Raw genomic sequence first — 14,720 nt, 5'->3', positions numbered from 1 at the left:
CAATCAATTATGCTTCAATAAAAGATAAATTGGAAAAAAAATAAAGTAAAAAAGTAAATACTTATAGGGAAACATTTACTCTTGCTATTTTGTTATTTGGGTTTTTTGTATGATTTATAGCTTTTTGTCCTTCATTTTCTTCATTGCTGTCTTCCTTAGTTTGTTTTTTTTTAAGTTATATATTTTGATTCACTCCTCATTTCCTTTTGTTTACATCTTACAGATATTTTCTTTATGGTTACCATGGGAATTACATATAACATCTTAAAGCTATGACAATCTATCTTAAATTGATAGTAACTTAATTTAAATAACATACAGTTTCACTTTTCTCTCCCCCCACACACTTTATATTATCAATGTCACAATTACATCTTTATATATTGTATACCCATTAACATAGATTTGTAATTATCTTTTTATGCATTTTGTCTTTTAAATCTTGTAGAAAATAAAAAGTAGACTTTAAAAATTATTATAATACTGTTATTTATATTCATCAATCTATTTACCTTTACTGAAGAACTTTATATTTTTCTGTAGCTTTAAGTTAATGTGAACAATCCCTTCATTTCAACTTGAAGGACTCCTTTTAGTATCTCTTATATGGCAGGTCTAGTGATAACTTCCTTGCTTTTGTTTCTCTAAAATAGTCTTAATTTTTTTTTTCTCATTTTTGAAGGACAGTTTTGGAGGATGTGGAATTTTCAGTTGACAGTTTTATCTTCCCACATTTTAATATATGATCGCACTGTCTTTGGCCTGCAAGGCTTCTGTGGAGAAATACACTGATATTCATATTGAGGATCCCTTACACATGACACGTTGCTTTTGTTTTGCTGTTTTCCAGAACTTCTCTTTGTCTCTGTCTTTCAACAGTTTGAGTATAACGTGTCTTTGTGCAGGTCCTTTTGGGCTTATCCTACTTGGAGTTCTTTGAAACTCTTGGATTTGTATATCCATGTCTTTCTTTAAATTGGGGACATTTTCAGCCATTATTTCTTCAAATAATCTCTCTGTCCCTTTCTCATATATATTTTTTTCCTCCTCAGACTTAATACTTTCAAATAACCTTTGTCATATTCACTGATCCTTTTTTCTCCCTGTTTGAATCTACTGTTATACCCCTCTAGTGAATTTTTCAATTCAGTTATTGTATTTTTCAGTTTCCAGAATTTGTCTGTTTCTTTTTATATATGTAACTTCTATCTTCTTGATATTCTCATGTTGTTCATATATCATTTTCCTTATTTACTTTAATTCTTTGTGTTTTCCTTTAGCTCTTTGAGAATACTTAAGACAATTGTTTTAAACTCTTTGTCTATAGAATGTGATGCATTTGTTTTTTCAGAGATGGTTTCTGAAGGTTTATTTTGTTCCTTTAATAAGCCATGTTTTCCTGTTTATTTGTATGTTTTCAGATCTTTTGTTGAAATTTGGTCATTTGAAAAAAGAGCCACCTCTCTCAGTTTTTGTAGACTGGCTTGGCAGACCTTTACTAGTTAATGGGCTCGTGAGCCTTAAGATTAGCCTAGCTGCTGTTTATTTGTTATTGGCTTGGACTAATTCTGTAAAGTCTGTGTGTGGCCCCTGAAGTCTTTGCTCAGTTAGCTCATTGGTCAGCTGATGAGTTGACAGAGATTCCTTAAAAGCCTTGGACCATTAGGTCTCCCACCCTTGATGAGGAGCTCTATGTGCATATTATGGTATGCATTCAACATAACAGTTTGCAGCTCTGTCTTAGACTTAACTGTGTCTTGCATCAAGGCTCAAGGTCAGCCAGAGGTGAGAAATTAGGGCTTCTCAGGTCTTTTCTGAGAATGCACACAGCCTTAAACATGTGCCATTTTGGACCCCCAGGAATATGTTGGAGTTTTTCAAAGCCCTCCACAGATATCTCATTTCCAATATTTTCCCTTTAATATTTTGATCCACTGTTTGTCCCAACTGGTATTAACACCTCAAGCAGCTTTTAGGTTAAATAATTCGCACTGATTTTTTATTACAAACACTGTAAGGATAAGACTTTCCTCACTGAGTGAGCTCTTAGATCAAGTAAAGGTAAGCCTTGTGAATGGTCCTTTTCCTAGGTGTTACATACAGGTCAAATAGTGACCAGTCTCTTGGAATGGGGCATTTGTGGGAACTCCAAACCCATTCCGTGGTTTCTAGGCTACAAATTTCCCCAGATACCATGGTTGCAAGGCTGCTGGTTTTCAAGGCTACCGTAGAGCTGGGGAGAGGGAATTAGGAAGAGGGAAAGTTAAAATGCCACAAAGGTCACTGTTCTTACTGAGATCCTTGGTGCAGGCTTTTTATTAAATTTGAGAGTTCTGTAAAGTTAAGTTTGCCAGTTTTTGCCAGTGTTCTTGTTATTATGGAAGATCAGACTTTTGGAGGTCTTCACCATTCCAGATGTGCATCTCTATTTATTCTTAAACTAAATGTTGAGTTCATCATTTTGACATTGATGCTATAATTTTGAAAGTAACAGCAACACACTTTGCTAATCATTCGCACTGGTGATTTCACTGGCTACACATTAAAATAACCCTCAGAGCTTCAAAAAATATTCTCATGCCGGAGCCCTACCCCTGTTCAGGTAAGTCTGTGTCATTGACATTGAGGCCTAGGCATTCATATTTGTAAAACTTCACCCTAGGTAATTATAATGTGAAACCAGGGCTGAGAACCACTGATCTAGATCTTATTTAGTTTTGAATCTCACAACATAAAACAGAGTACCTTGTATTTCTGAGGATCTTAATTTGCCAAATCAGTGAATGAATGAATGTGTGAATAAAAGTGGTTTTAATTATATAAACATAGAATTATTGTCTAATAACAGTCAAAGATGTATTTTTACCAATTCATTCTTCTTTAGGTTTTTGAACAGCATTGAATATATAGTTAAATGTTTGTTGCTAACTGTTATGTATTTTGAACACATTCGTAATGAGAAATGATACATGGAGTGAAATAAACTTCAAGTGATTATTCATTAGATTGATATTTTAGTTATGCAAACTATTGGCAACAAATACATTCTCAAGATAATTTAAAAATAATAGCACTAATAGTAGCTATTATCATATGCCAGGCACCTTGCTTGCTATATGCTTTTTATATATCCTTTTAACAACCCTCAAGAGGTAAATACTATTATTAGCTCTATTTTATAGATGAGGAAATTGAAACTTAGAGAAGTTTGTTCACGTTGCTAACAGTAATATAAACTGGATGTGCTCCCAGGTATTCTCACTATGAGACTTAAACTCTTAACCCAGTGGTTCCCAAACATTGTAATCACCTATAAATCTTCATGATGCTGGCTTCCATCCCCATACATTCTGATTCCATTGGTATTGGGTGCAACATGGGTGTCTTGGTCTGTTTGTGATATTATAACAAGGTATAAAGAATAGAGATTTATTTCTAACAGTTATGGAGGCTGAAAATTCCAAGATCAAGGCACTGGCATTCGGGTCTGGTGAGGGCTGCTCTCTGCTTCCAATATGGCACCTTGCTGCTGCATCCTCACTTGGTGGGAGGGGGAAGGGCAAGAAGACCAAATGCTGCATGAAGCCTCTTTTAGAAAGACCTTAATCCCATTCATTAGGGTTCCACCCTCGGGACTGAATCACCTCCTAAAGGCCCCACCTCTTAATACTATCACGTTGGTGATTAAGTTTCAATGCATGAGCTTTGGAGTGGACATAAACATTCAAACCACAGCATTGGGCTTAGGAAGTTTTACAAAACTCCTCAGTTTTTCAGTGCAATAAAATTTGAGACCCACTGTCTTAAAAATTATATTTTCTGCCTCATTAAGGAATTTTTTTATTATTTTTTTTATTTTTATTTTTTAAAAGTGAAATATATTTAAATGTATTCATTAAAACTCACAATATTTAAACATATGAATGCTTGGATAAATTATTTACTTCAAAATATCCAAGTAGTTCACTTGGTTTCTCAAAGTATTACAAACAAATAGATAAATCTCACAAGGTGAAATTTACATCTAAAGTTTATTTCTTTTACATGAAAATTGTTCAACTCAGTTAATGCTGTAAAGGGTAGCTAGAAATCCCATAAGTGCCGGACAGGGGTATCCTGGTTGAAGAGTAGTTCACTTATAAAAGATACAGGAATTTCAGCTGACTTCAAAACTTAACGTGAACAAATAGAATAACATGACTGCTGAAACAGCTTATGCAGTTGGCCGAACTAGCAGGAGTACTGTACCCAGATCATGAAAGATTAGAATTCCACTACACTCTGTTCTAGCCGGACCGCATCTGGAATTCTGCATTGAATTCTGGGTGTGTTTTAAGAGAAACTTTGATAAACGAGAGAGGACACCTATAAAAACCATATAATATGAAAACTCGTTAAAGGTACACAGCAGAGAAAACCAGGGAGACCAGACAGCTGGTTTCAGATATTAGGAAAGCATTCATGAAGATTAGGATTAGTTGCAGTTAATATAATGTCATATTTCATGTTCATTATGAGTTTTAACGCATATTTATAGACTCTTAGCTGCCAAATTGGGATGCTAACCACATATTTATAGAAAAAAATGTGATGTAACAGGCCAAACAAGTAAACTTTTGGGAAACAATCTCTTCATAAATTGGATACTTTCTGTTTTTAGAGTATAATATTTCATATAGCTATTTTTTTTTCTTTCAAAGTTATGGTTTCAAGCATTATTCTTAACCTAATCCATACAACTCATTGTTCAGAAGCATCTGTCTAAATCTGAACAGGAAATTGCTTTACTCATCGTAATCTGTGGAATAGTGAGTATAAGAGGGAAAAAATATATATATACTTTCAAAAAAATTAAATATGTACATATATAAACACATGCATATATATACATATACATAGATTTATAAATAATAGCTATTTTATGGTAATATGACTCACATTTGTTTAGTACCTTATAATTGCTATAAAGTTCTTCAAATACCTCATTGCTTAAGAATGTCATGTAATTAACTCTGTAAGCCTCTGGATACACAGCAGTGCCTCACAGTTTACATCTCCTCATTAATGGAATATTGCATCTAAAGCAGAATCAACACAGGACATGATAAAATGGAAAAGTCACAGTTGTCTGTGATATTTAAGAAAATTATCTTGAATTAGGCTAGGGAAGTAGAAAAAAATCACGGCCATTAAATTTATTCTCTTTATTTTATTTTTTGGTGATTCGATTGTATAAAGCTACCCTGAAAGTATAATTTTACATAGCATTTTTTGCTATGTAAATTAGACTGTTAGGACTTTATCATTTATTTCACCCCAAACTAATTTATATTTCCTTCAGTTCATAAGGAAAAGGGTAATAATTGATTTTCTAAGTTTTGTTTTTGAAGGACTACATTTGAGAGCGTAAGGTAATTCTAATTCAGCAATGTGTATATATTTTAAGCTGTAGGACTTTACTGGGAACAGAACAAGGATCTTACTGTGATAGAGCAACACAAACTCTCTGTTTTCCTGGAGTATGTATAGGTTGTATTGAAAAGTTTAAAAGGATTTCATTTATTGAATATACTTTTAGGACAAGATTTGCCATTCAGTTTTGGTTTCTCTGAGATGCTATCTAACACGAACGTAGAATCTTTGAAATTTTTTATATGCAATGTGCTATTTTTAAATCTTTTTTCAAATACTAGTTTATGCATCCTATAGTCTCTCCATATAGCACAGAACAAAGTGTTTTTATAGCTCTTCTGGTTAAAAATTTTTGTCTTAAGTAATGTTATGCTTGCCTAGTATGTGCTTCAAAGTTGCATTATGTATCTCTCACCTCATCAGAAAACTGCCAGTGCTTTTCGCTGGAGGCAAGAGAAGGAATTTCATACCTATTAATTTAATCGCTCTATGCCAAAATACCTAGTTTTCTGTTTTATTCATTAATCTGTAAATAATGTCTTAATATTTTCCTATTACTTGAATTTTAATTAAATGTCAGTATTTTGCTATTTTACATTTTTTATCCTGTGTGTTCTTCTTGATTTTGCTTAATTTAAACTTGACACCTTTTTCTACTTGTGCAACCATTCCACCTTTAATAGCATCATGAAAATGTTTCGTGTTCTCTTTCTCAATGACTGTTTCTGTCTGTCTTAGGAAATATCATTTGCAAAATAACTTTATCTCTTTTGGAATTATTAATCCATTAAACTGTGAAGACTCTTCTGATTGTCTATATACTAGGTTTAATCTGGTAAATATAATTATGGGTGCTTCTAAGTCTAAGCACACAGTATATAGTGAAAAGACGCTAAATGAGAACTTAGGAAATCTAAGATTTTTAGTTTTGTTGCTAACTATTCATGAACCGTGAGCTTTTGTGTCTATAACATAAGGATCTTATGACTTCTTAAGGCAGTACTGTGAGGATCACATGAGCTAATGTACGAGGGCACTTCAAAACATTCGTGGAAAAATAGAGTTAAGGGAGAATACAGATCTTTCCATGCACGTTTTGAGTCCTCTTGCATGTGGAATTCCTTTGTAAACTGCAAAAAATTAGGCTGCTGCTATTTTACTATTACTATCATTATTATTAAGGGTTTTCCCATTACAGATGGACATTTGAATTGTGCATAACCCATATTGTACCAGTGGCGAAATTGGCAAAGGCTAGTTTTTAAGATATGTGAGAAGGTGGAAAATGTGCTGAATTTGCCCAGTCGTTTAGCATTCGTGAAAGACAGTTTTGGCAGAGTAATTACTTTTTCCATCCTCAGATATACTGCCTCCCTTTCCATAGAAACTATGAGAGGCAAGATGTCATATGTTTAAAATATTTAAAAAGAAAAAAAAGAAAGAAATCTCACCTTCTAAACAAATAAACAAACTTCGGAGGGGCCTGTTGGCTTTCGAGTGTAACATTTCACTGTTCCACAGATTGTAAACATTACAAGACCTTGGTGAGCTGTGCCCATGATCTCATTGAGACTTTGGCTCCCTGTATCTCATACCATGCACCTTAGGAAGTTCTTGGATCAGAAACAGATGTGATCACTTTTGTCATTTTTCCCAGTGCTGTGACTGACTGTCTCTACTGATAAAGCAGTGAGGGAATCAGGAAGTCATTCGACTCTGCGAGGTTGACTCTGGAAGAGCAAGACTGATTTGGAATTTGGCTTGTGGAACTGATCTTACCAATTCATATTCCATCATATATAGCTCATATTCTTTTCTTTCTAGTGTTTTTAACGATGGCTAAGTATCCTAAAGTTATATAGTTCCCTTATTCTATTTATTGTTTTCATAATTCAACAATGATTTATTGACTGTCCCCTGAGTGACAGCCTATATCCCAAGGGAGAATCAAAGACTGGGTGTCTCTGTTCTTGAAGAACTCACAAATTAATGAGGGAAGAACCCATATGAAAATCATTACAATGAACAAAAGGCCACAGGAGCCTTTGCCTGTAAAAGTCCAAATCAGATTTTAAGATGAGTTGATTCAGCAGCTCAACAATGTCATCAAAAACGCAGGCTATTTTCTGCCATTCTCAGTGTGACCTGTGATGGTTCCTTCTTACAGACAGGAAATTTTTCTCACCAGATTCCTAGGGTACATCATCTCAGACCTCATTGGCCATAATTGGGCCCCTAAACAAAATGATTGGCAAGTGGGTGAGACGTCCATGATAGGCTTAGGCCAGTCAAGAATCACCCCTGGGGTATCAAGGCACTCTCCCTGATGCTGGGGGGTGGGGGTGGGAGGCGGGGAGGGACACCCAAACAAAATCAAGGGTTGGAAAGCAAAGGAGAATAGGGAAATGGATTTTAGAGAAAAACATCTGCAAGAGTACGGAGGGGAGGGAGTGACCAATACTGAGAGGGGAGAAGGGGAAAATTTCATGAAGAAGATGTTCTTTAAGCTGCTTTGAAAAGATGAGTCAATGTTTGCAGGGCTGAGTAGGAATTCGTAGGACTTTGGAAAGTCATCCAAAATAGCATATTCAAAGAGGTAAAAGAACATGACACTTTAGGAAACAAAAATAGTCCCAGGAGGCTGGAGTATAGTTTATGCAAAAGAGGAAATATGACAAAAGAGTGAGGTTGAGCCAGATTGAGAAAATACTTCAATGTCATGCTAATGATTTAGACATTATCCTCAGGAAATGAGGCCAGAAGGGGATTGGCTTCATTAAGAAATCAACAGCCCGTTTGTCACTGTCTTTCTAGTCTTTCTGGAAGTCTGACATTTGTTCTCAAGTAGATTCTTCAGGAAGGGCCTGTGTTGACATCATTCCTTGAAACCTTCCGTGTTTTATACTGTGAAGGTCATTTTGGCTAATATTTGAACCTTGATTTATATTTTCTTAACTAGCTTAATAATGTTATTCGCTTTCCTCCCTCACAAAACATTGCTATCGAAAAGTCCAATTCAATGGTAGTATCTTATTCTTTCTCTTAGAAGTGACTTGGTCTTTTGGCTTGAGTGACCAAAGAATTTTTTCTTTAAGTTAAAGTCCAGCAGTTGTACAAGAATGTTTCTTTATGTAAGCCCATTCTGAATCAATTTTCCCAGGTATATGAGGTGTCTTTTGAATATACGATCAGGTTTTATTTATTTCAGAAGAAAGTTTTCTTGAATTACAGTTTTTAAAATTTGTTCTATTATATTGTTTTGTTTTCCTTCTTGGGGACTCTCATGTACATGTGTTTGAGCTCCTCTGCCTATTTGTTCTCTTCAATTTTTGTTAGCTTTCCATCATTGTGTGGTTTTCACATCTTTCATTTATTTAAAGAGATTATCCATTGTACTTCTTCATTGTGTTTCTTCTAGTGCGTTCTTCATTTCCAAAATAAATTTTTCTTTTATTTGTAATTCTTTATCGATGCCTTTCACCTCTCCTTAAAAATTGTTTTTTAACTGATTGCCTAATTTATAAAACTTAATCATTCTAATTCACATTTTTTTATTGCTTTTATGATTTTCTTCTACTCATTTTGAAATGCTGCTTTGCAGTTTTCGTGTTTTGTAGGCATGTCTTTCTAACATGCTTTCATTATCTGCAAGGATGTTATTCTGCTCCTTGTTTTTTCTGTTTTTTATTTCTCATAATAACTCCATATGGAAATGGACTTTAGTCTTTTTACATTGCTCATTTTTAAGTGAAATGAGTTTTCCTGGCCTTTTCGGAAGGAGATGTGGGCCAGGAGAGCATGGCTAGTTTCATGGATCTCAAGATCCCATTTATTCTTTTCACAGTGATGGAGAATATATTCGAGCCCCCCTGCTCCCTTCCTCTCTTTTTTATCTGGACTTTCCTATTCCTTCACCCCAGTGTCCCAGCCCTACTTAATTTGGATGCAACTCCCAGTACTTTCTCCTCAGTGGAGGGCTTTGTTCTAGGGGGACTGGGCTTAACTTTGTAGTTTTAAGAATTCACAGGACTTAGACATGACACCATTCGACCTAGTGGCATTGAAGTCTTATCCGTCAATCAGAGGCTGAAGTGTCCATTCCCAGCTTCTGTTTCTGTTCCTGAGCTTTCCAGGGAGAACTTAATGGCAATTTTGGGCTCCCCGGCTCTCAGAGCCTTTACAAATCTCTCTGCCTTCTCTCTGTGGTTGCTAGTTTGTCCCAGTCTGCTTGTATTTTAGGATCTGTATGGATATCTTGTCATTTAGTATTGTTGTATATGTTGTCTCTTGTGTTTTCTCTCTTTTCTGCTATAACAGTCAGCCCTCCGGATCTGTGGATTCCACATCTATGGATTCGACCACCTGCAGATTAGAAATTTTCCACAAAAAAAAAAAAAAAAAGAAAGAAAGAAAGAAAAAATTACATGTGTACTGAACACGTGAAGGCTTTTTTTCCTTGTCATTATTGGACTAGTGACAGCCTCCTAGATGTCTCCACTTAAATGTCTGTAGGCATTTCATTCAAGTTAGGTCTTCTAATACCAAATACCACTCTTGCCTACCCCAAGAAAACAAAATCAAACCCTGCTTTTAAATATTAGCACTACTAGGTCAAGCCAGAAACATGGGAATCTTCATGAATTATCTTCTCCAGTCAATCCCCCCTAATCCATGCCCTTCTCTGCAGGCCTACACCATTGCCCTTGTCCAAACTATCACCACCTCTTACCTGGATTAGCAACACAGCCTCTGAATTCCCCACAGCATTCTCTGCCCCAGCCCCCTCTCTGCACCCTGTAATTCTGAGAGATCTTCTCAGAGGCAAAACTGATAAAAATACCTCCCCCACCTCCCAACATACACTTGAACCTCTTCAGGGGCTTTCAGATCCTCTTAAAAATGAACTCCAGACTCCTTACCAAATCTTATCACACCCTTCAAGATCTCACTTCTTAAGTCTCATTTTCTCCCATGCTTTCTTTCCTATTTTGTATTCTAACCATTCTGAAGTGGAAAAACAAGTCATCCTCTCTTTCACTGTCACATCTACGGTGCATGATGGCTTGTCTGCTCAGAATCCCCTTCACAGTGGATAGGCCATTAGGCCGTAGCTTGCAAACATGCTCTTGGGCAGGCAGTTCTGGAATCTTTACTCTGGCTGAGATTCCCTTGTATGTTTTTGGAGTCCCTTCACCTCCTACCCCAGTGCTATTCATTATGCATGTAATTTCTTAACATTCATCTTCCCCACGAGTTGTAAGTAACACGACAACAAAAAAGTATATATAGTTGATCCACATTATTTGTGGATTCTGTTTGGGAATTTGCCTGCTTCTAAAATATATCTGTAACCCCTAAGTCAATGCTCCTGGCATGTTCACAGTCATTCTTGGACGTGCAAAAAGAGGTGAAAAATTTGAGTCATCCAACGCACACATTCTCAGCTGAGGTCAAACAAGGTGACGTTCTGCCTTCTTTTTGAGCTCTCACACTGTAAACAAATGTCCATTCTGCGGTCTATTTAGTACCACATTTTCCACATCTTTGTGCTTTTTGTTGGTTATTTCATTGTTTAAAATGGCCCCTGGGCATAGTGCTGAAGGGCTGCCTAAGTTTCCTAAGTACAAGAAGGCTGTGATGTGCCTTACAGAGAAAATACGTGTGTTAGATCAGCTGCACTGGATGAGTTACGATGCTGTTGGTCATGAATTCAATGTTAATGAATTAATAATATATATGAAATAAAATGTCTTCAAACAGAAACATACATAAAACAAGGTAATGCTCTGGTCAGTTGACAAAGATGTTCTGACCAGAAACTTGCAGGAACTTAACCCTACATTTCCCCTAGGAGAAATAGTTTAGTATTGGCTAATTCAGTATTTGTGGTAACTTTATGGAACAAAACTAACACGAATAATAAGAATTGACTGTATTTTGTTAACTTCTGTATTCCCAGTAGCTAGCATCGTGACTCTCACGTAACAGTTGATCAATAAATATTTATTGAAACAAAATTTTGTGTTTTTTAGTATGTGTATATTTACATACACGTATACACACATACTTTACACATACATATGTAGAAATTATATATAATGTAGAAATAAATTAAACTGAATTTGTTTTTCATACCAAAGGTATATCTCACAGCCTTATTGTCATATTCTTTTTTTTTTTAAAGCCTATGTATAGGCTTATTTTTGATACCATCTTTTTTCTTTTTATCAAGGATGCTGGAGAAATGGTTCGTTCTTTTGTCGGTGGTTTGGAACTTGTTGTCAATTTACTGAAATCAGATAACAAAGAAGTTTTGGCGAGTGTGTGTGCTGCTATTACCAATATAGCAAAAGATCAAGAAAATTTAGCTGTTATTACAGATCATGGAGTCGTTCCTTTGTTATCCAAACTGGCAAATACAGTAAGTAACACATCTTTTTATTTTAAATGCATGGTGTCATAAGATATTGGCAAAACAACGAGCTTAAAGTTCAGATACCTGGATTCAAGTTTACTGTCCATCACTTATAAGGTATGAGATTTTGGTCAACTCATTTAGTTTCTCTGAGGCTAATACATGAGAAAGTGTATTTTAAACTATAAAATGTTAATATGCAAGATCCTTGTAAAATAGAGGCTATTTTTTATTTGTGACTGGCAAGTAAAGTGGTGGCAAATATAAGTGCTATTATGTAAGTGTTAACTATCATCTTTACCACCATCATTATTATTCTTAAGATAGCTGCTCATGCCAGCATTAGAAGTTAAATGAGCCTCTGCAAGCTTAGCAAGCTTGGGTCAATGGCATCCTCGAGCTGGAAGACTTTGGCAATCACTGTATTGTTTATCCAGAGCTGGGCCAGATGGAATAAGCAGCCTTGAGAGACAATGACTTCACCGAGACCGGCAGCATTTGAGCATAGCTTGGACTACCATTTGGCAAAAAAGCCATAGAGCAGAAATTCAAACATTGGAAGCTTGGTCTAGAAGACTTCGAATTCCTAAGCGTATCTGCCAGATTCAGTTAAGGACACCAAGTTGTTGCCTGAATCGGGAGAACAGTACTATTAATAAACAGAAAACTAAATCCTTTCAGTTAATATTACACCTCTATGAGGTAATCACGTACAAAAAGAAGGATAGAGTCTGCATGAAGAATACAGAAAGGAAAATGGAAAGCCCACAACTTGTCATTATATTTTCTGCTCTGTGTTCTGCCTCTTGAGAACCAAGATGTATTACTGATGCACAAGTATTCCTATGGTGAAAAAGTAGAGTTAATCCACTTATCCCAGTTAAATGTTCCTTTAAGAACATCCAATATTCTTTAAATATCTTTAACACTAAACAACTTGCTGATCTGTAATTTTATGCTATTAGTAGACTTAAAAGGAAATTGAACCTTGAGCAAATAACTAATGTGAGACACTTGGTCATCTTTGAGTGCACTGACTGCATTCAGTTCACAAAAAGAAAATTCAGGATTGAACCTTGGTCTATGGGTGACCCACCACAATACTAGTCCCTTCATGGCACCACCTAAGTAGCCAGCTAGGCCTTCTCTCTAGACTTACTGGCATCTTAGTAGGCAATAATGTAAAATGCATAAACATGATCTCACAGTGCACGTACCACATTTTCCTTATGCAGAATAATGATAAATTGAGGCGTCATCTGGCTGAAGCTATTTCACGGTGCTGTATGTGGGGCAGAAACAGAGTGGCCTTCGGTGAGCACAAAGCAGTGGCTCCATTAGTGCATTACCTGAGATCGACTGACACCAACGTGCATCGAGCGACAGCTCAGGCCTTGTACCATCTCTCAGAAGATGTTGATAACTGCATCACCATACACGAGAATGGCGCGGTGAAGGTACAGTTGGATGACTTCGTGGTTTAGTCCAAGTTTGGTAGGCAGGAAGGAGACGCAAGTAACTGTAAGGTTGTACTAAAGGGGGTATTCTGACACACAAAGCTGCCTTCCTGTCGGGTCATGGCTACATTCAAGACACGTGTTATGTTTTATGCACCAGATAATTTGTATGGAGGTAGAATTTTTCTAAATCAAAGAATATATAATGTACTTAATAAAATAAGTATCTCATCATTGGGACTTGATTAAAGAAAATGTAAAACACATGAAAAATCAGTAGCATTTATAATTCTATTTGATATAGTATTTACTTAATACATATATAGTAAATGATAGGCACATTTCATAGGCACCAATTAAGCACAAAAGCTGAAACAGTAACTAGCCTGTGGCTTCACAATCTTAGCCATAGTAACAAAGAATCAACTGAAAGACTGTTTTTTGGTGTGTTTTTTTGTTTTTGTTTTGTTTTTTTAATCTGTTACATTTTCTTTACCTTTAACCACTATACAGTTAAGAGAGTTTCTGGGCATAGACTTTAATGTTACACATTGGAAATCACCTAGAGTATTTTGATGGGAATAAATATAAAAATACTTAGTGTACATGAACAGCTTACAAGTGTTAGAAAAAATTGATTTAAAATATTAGTTCTTTTCTATAGCTTGTTTCCTTGCACAATATAATTTTACTGTTACCTTAATTTGGAGCCTATGACAACCAGGTGTATTTCCATTTTGAAATGCATACCTGAAGTGGGCTTAATCATTTAGACAAGAGTTAAAATCTCCAGTTAATCATATCTCATCAAATCTAGAAATACCAAAAATGAAACATCTTAGGAGGAATAATACTCTTAAAATTCCAACTGATAATTTTTCGAGGTGATTATTTTAACTTATCTTTCAAATCTAGAGGTGATTATTTTAATTTATCCTTCAAATCTATCATAGTTGAAGAATATGATCTTAATTTTTCTGAGATTAAACTCAATTTACATTTAAAGGTGTCAATCTTTTCATTATAAATCTGTTTCTATGGCACATGAGTTGGACCAAATTAGTTTCTTAAAGCAAAACCTGGCATAAAAAGCACCTTTTAAACTAAGTAACAGTTTTAAAAAGTAAATTATAAAAAATATATTGAAATGTTAATTTCAAGTTGCTAAAGAATGATAAAAATTTCATCACTTCTATGTGATTGTACTCACACTTCAAAAAAAAGACATTCTGAATTTAAAATTATACATTCTATTATTAAACTAGGACTTAGACAACCTAAGATGGCATAAGTATACAGTCTTTTAAAAAATGAAGCTATAAAAATTAAGTAGCCTGGTAAAGTGTCTGACATGTGGCATATGTTTAGACAATTGCCAATTAGTTTAAGAGTATTTCTACACTGCTCAAAAAGCTTAAAAATTTAATAAGTTTTCC

General features: G+C 35.3%; 1 protein-coding gene across 1 annotated transcript in view; it reads left to right on the top strand.

Moving 5' to 3' along the window:
- ODAD2 (outer dynein arm docking complex subunit 2) overlaps positions 1-14,720 on the top strand; it is a 156,682-nt gene that overhangs the window by 98,915 nt on the left and 43,047 nt on the right. The window contains exons 17-18 of the mRNA XM_063100917.1: positions 11,645-11,833; positions 13,063-13,284. Of these exons, the coding sequence (XP_062956987.1) occupies positions 11,645-11,833; positions 13,063-13,284 (411 nt within the window). The remainder of the gene's footprint in view (positions 1-11,644; positions 11,834-13,062; positions 13,285-14,720) is intronic.

This window comes from Cynocephalus volans, chromosome 6 (assembly GCF_027409185.1).
Source record: "Cynocephalus volans isolate mCynVol1 chromosome 6, mCynVol1.pri, whole genome shotgun sequence".
Lineage (NCBI taxonomy): Eukaryota > Metazoa > Chordata > Mammalia > Dermoptera > Cynocephalidae > Cynocephalus > Cynocephalus volans.
The sequence above is the reverse complement of the archived record's forward strand: the minus strand, read 5'-3'. Positions and strand labels throughout refer to the sequence as shown.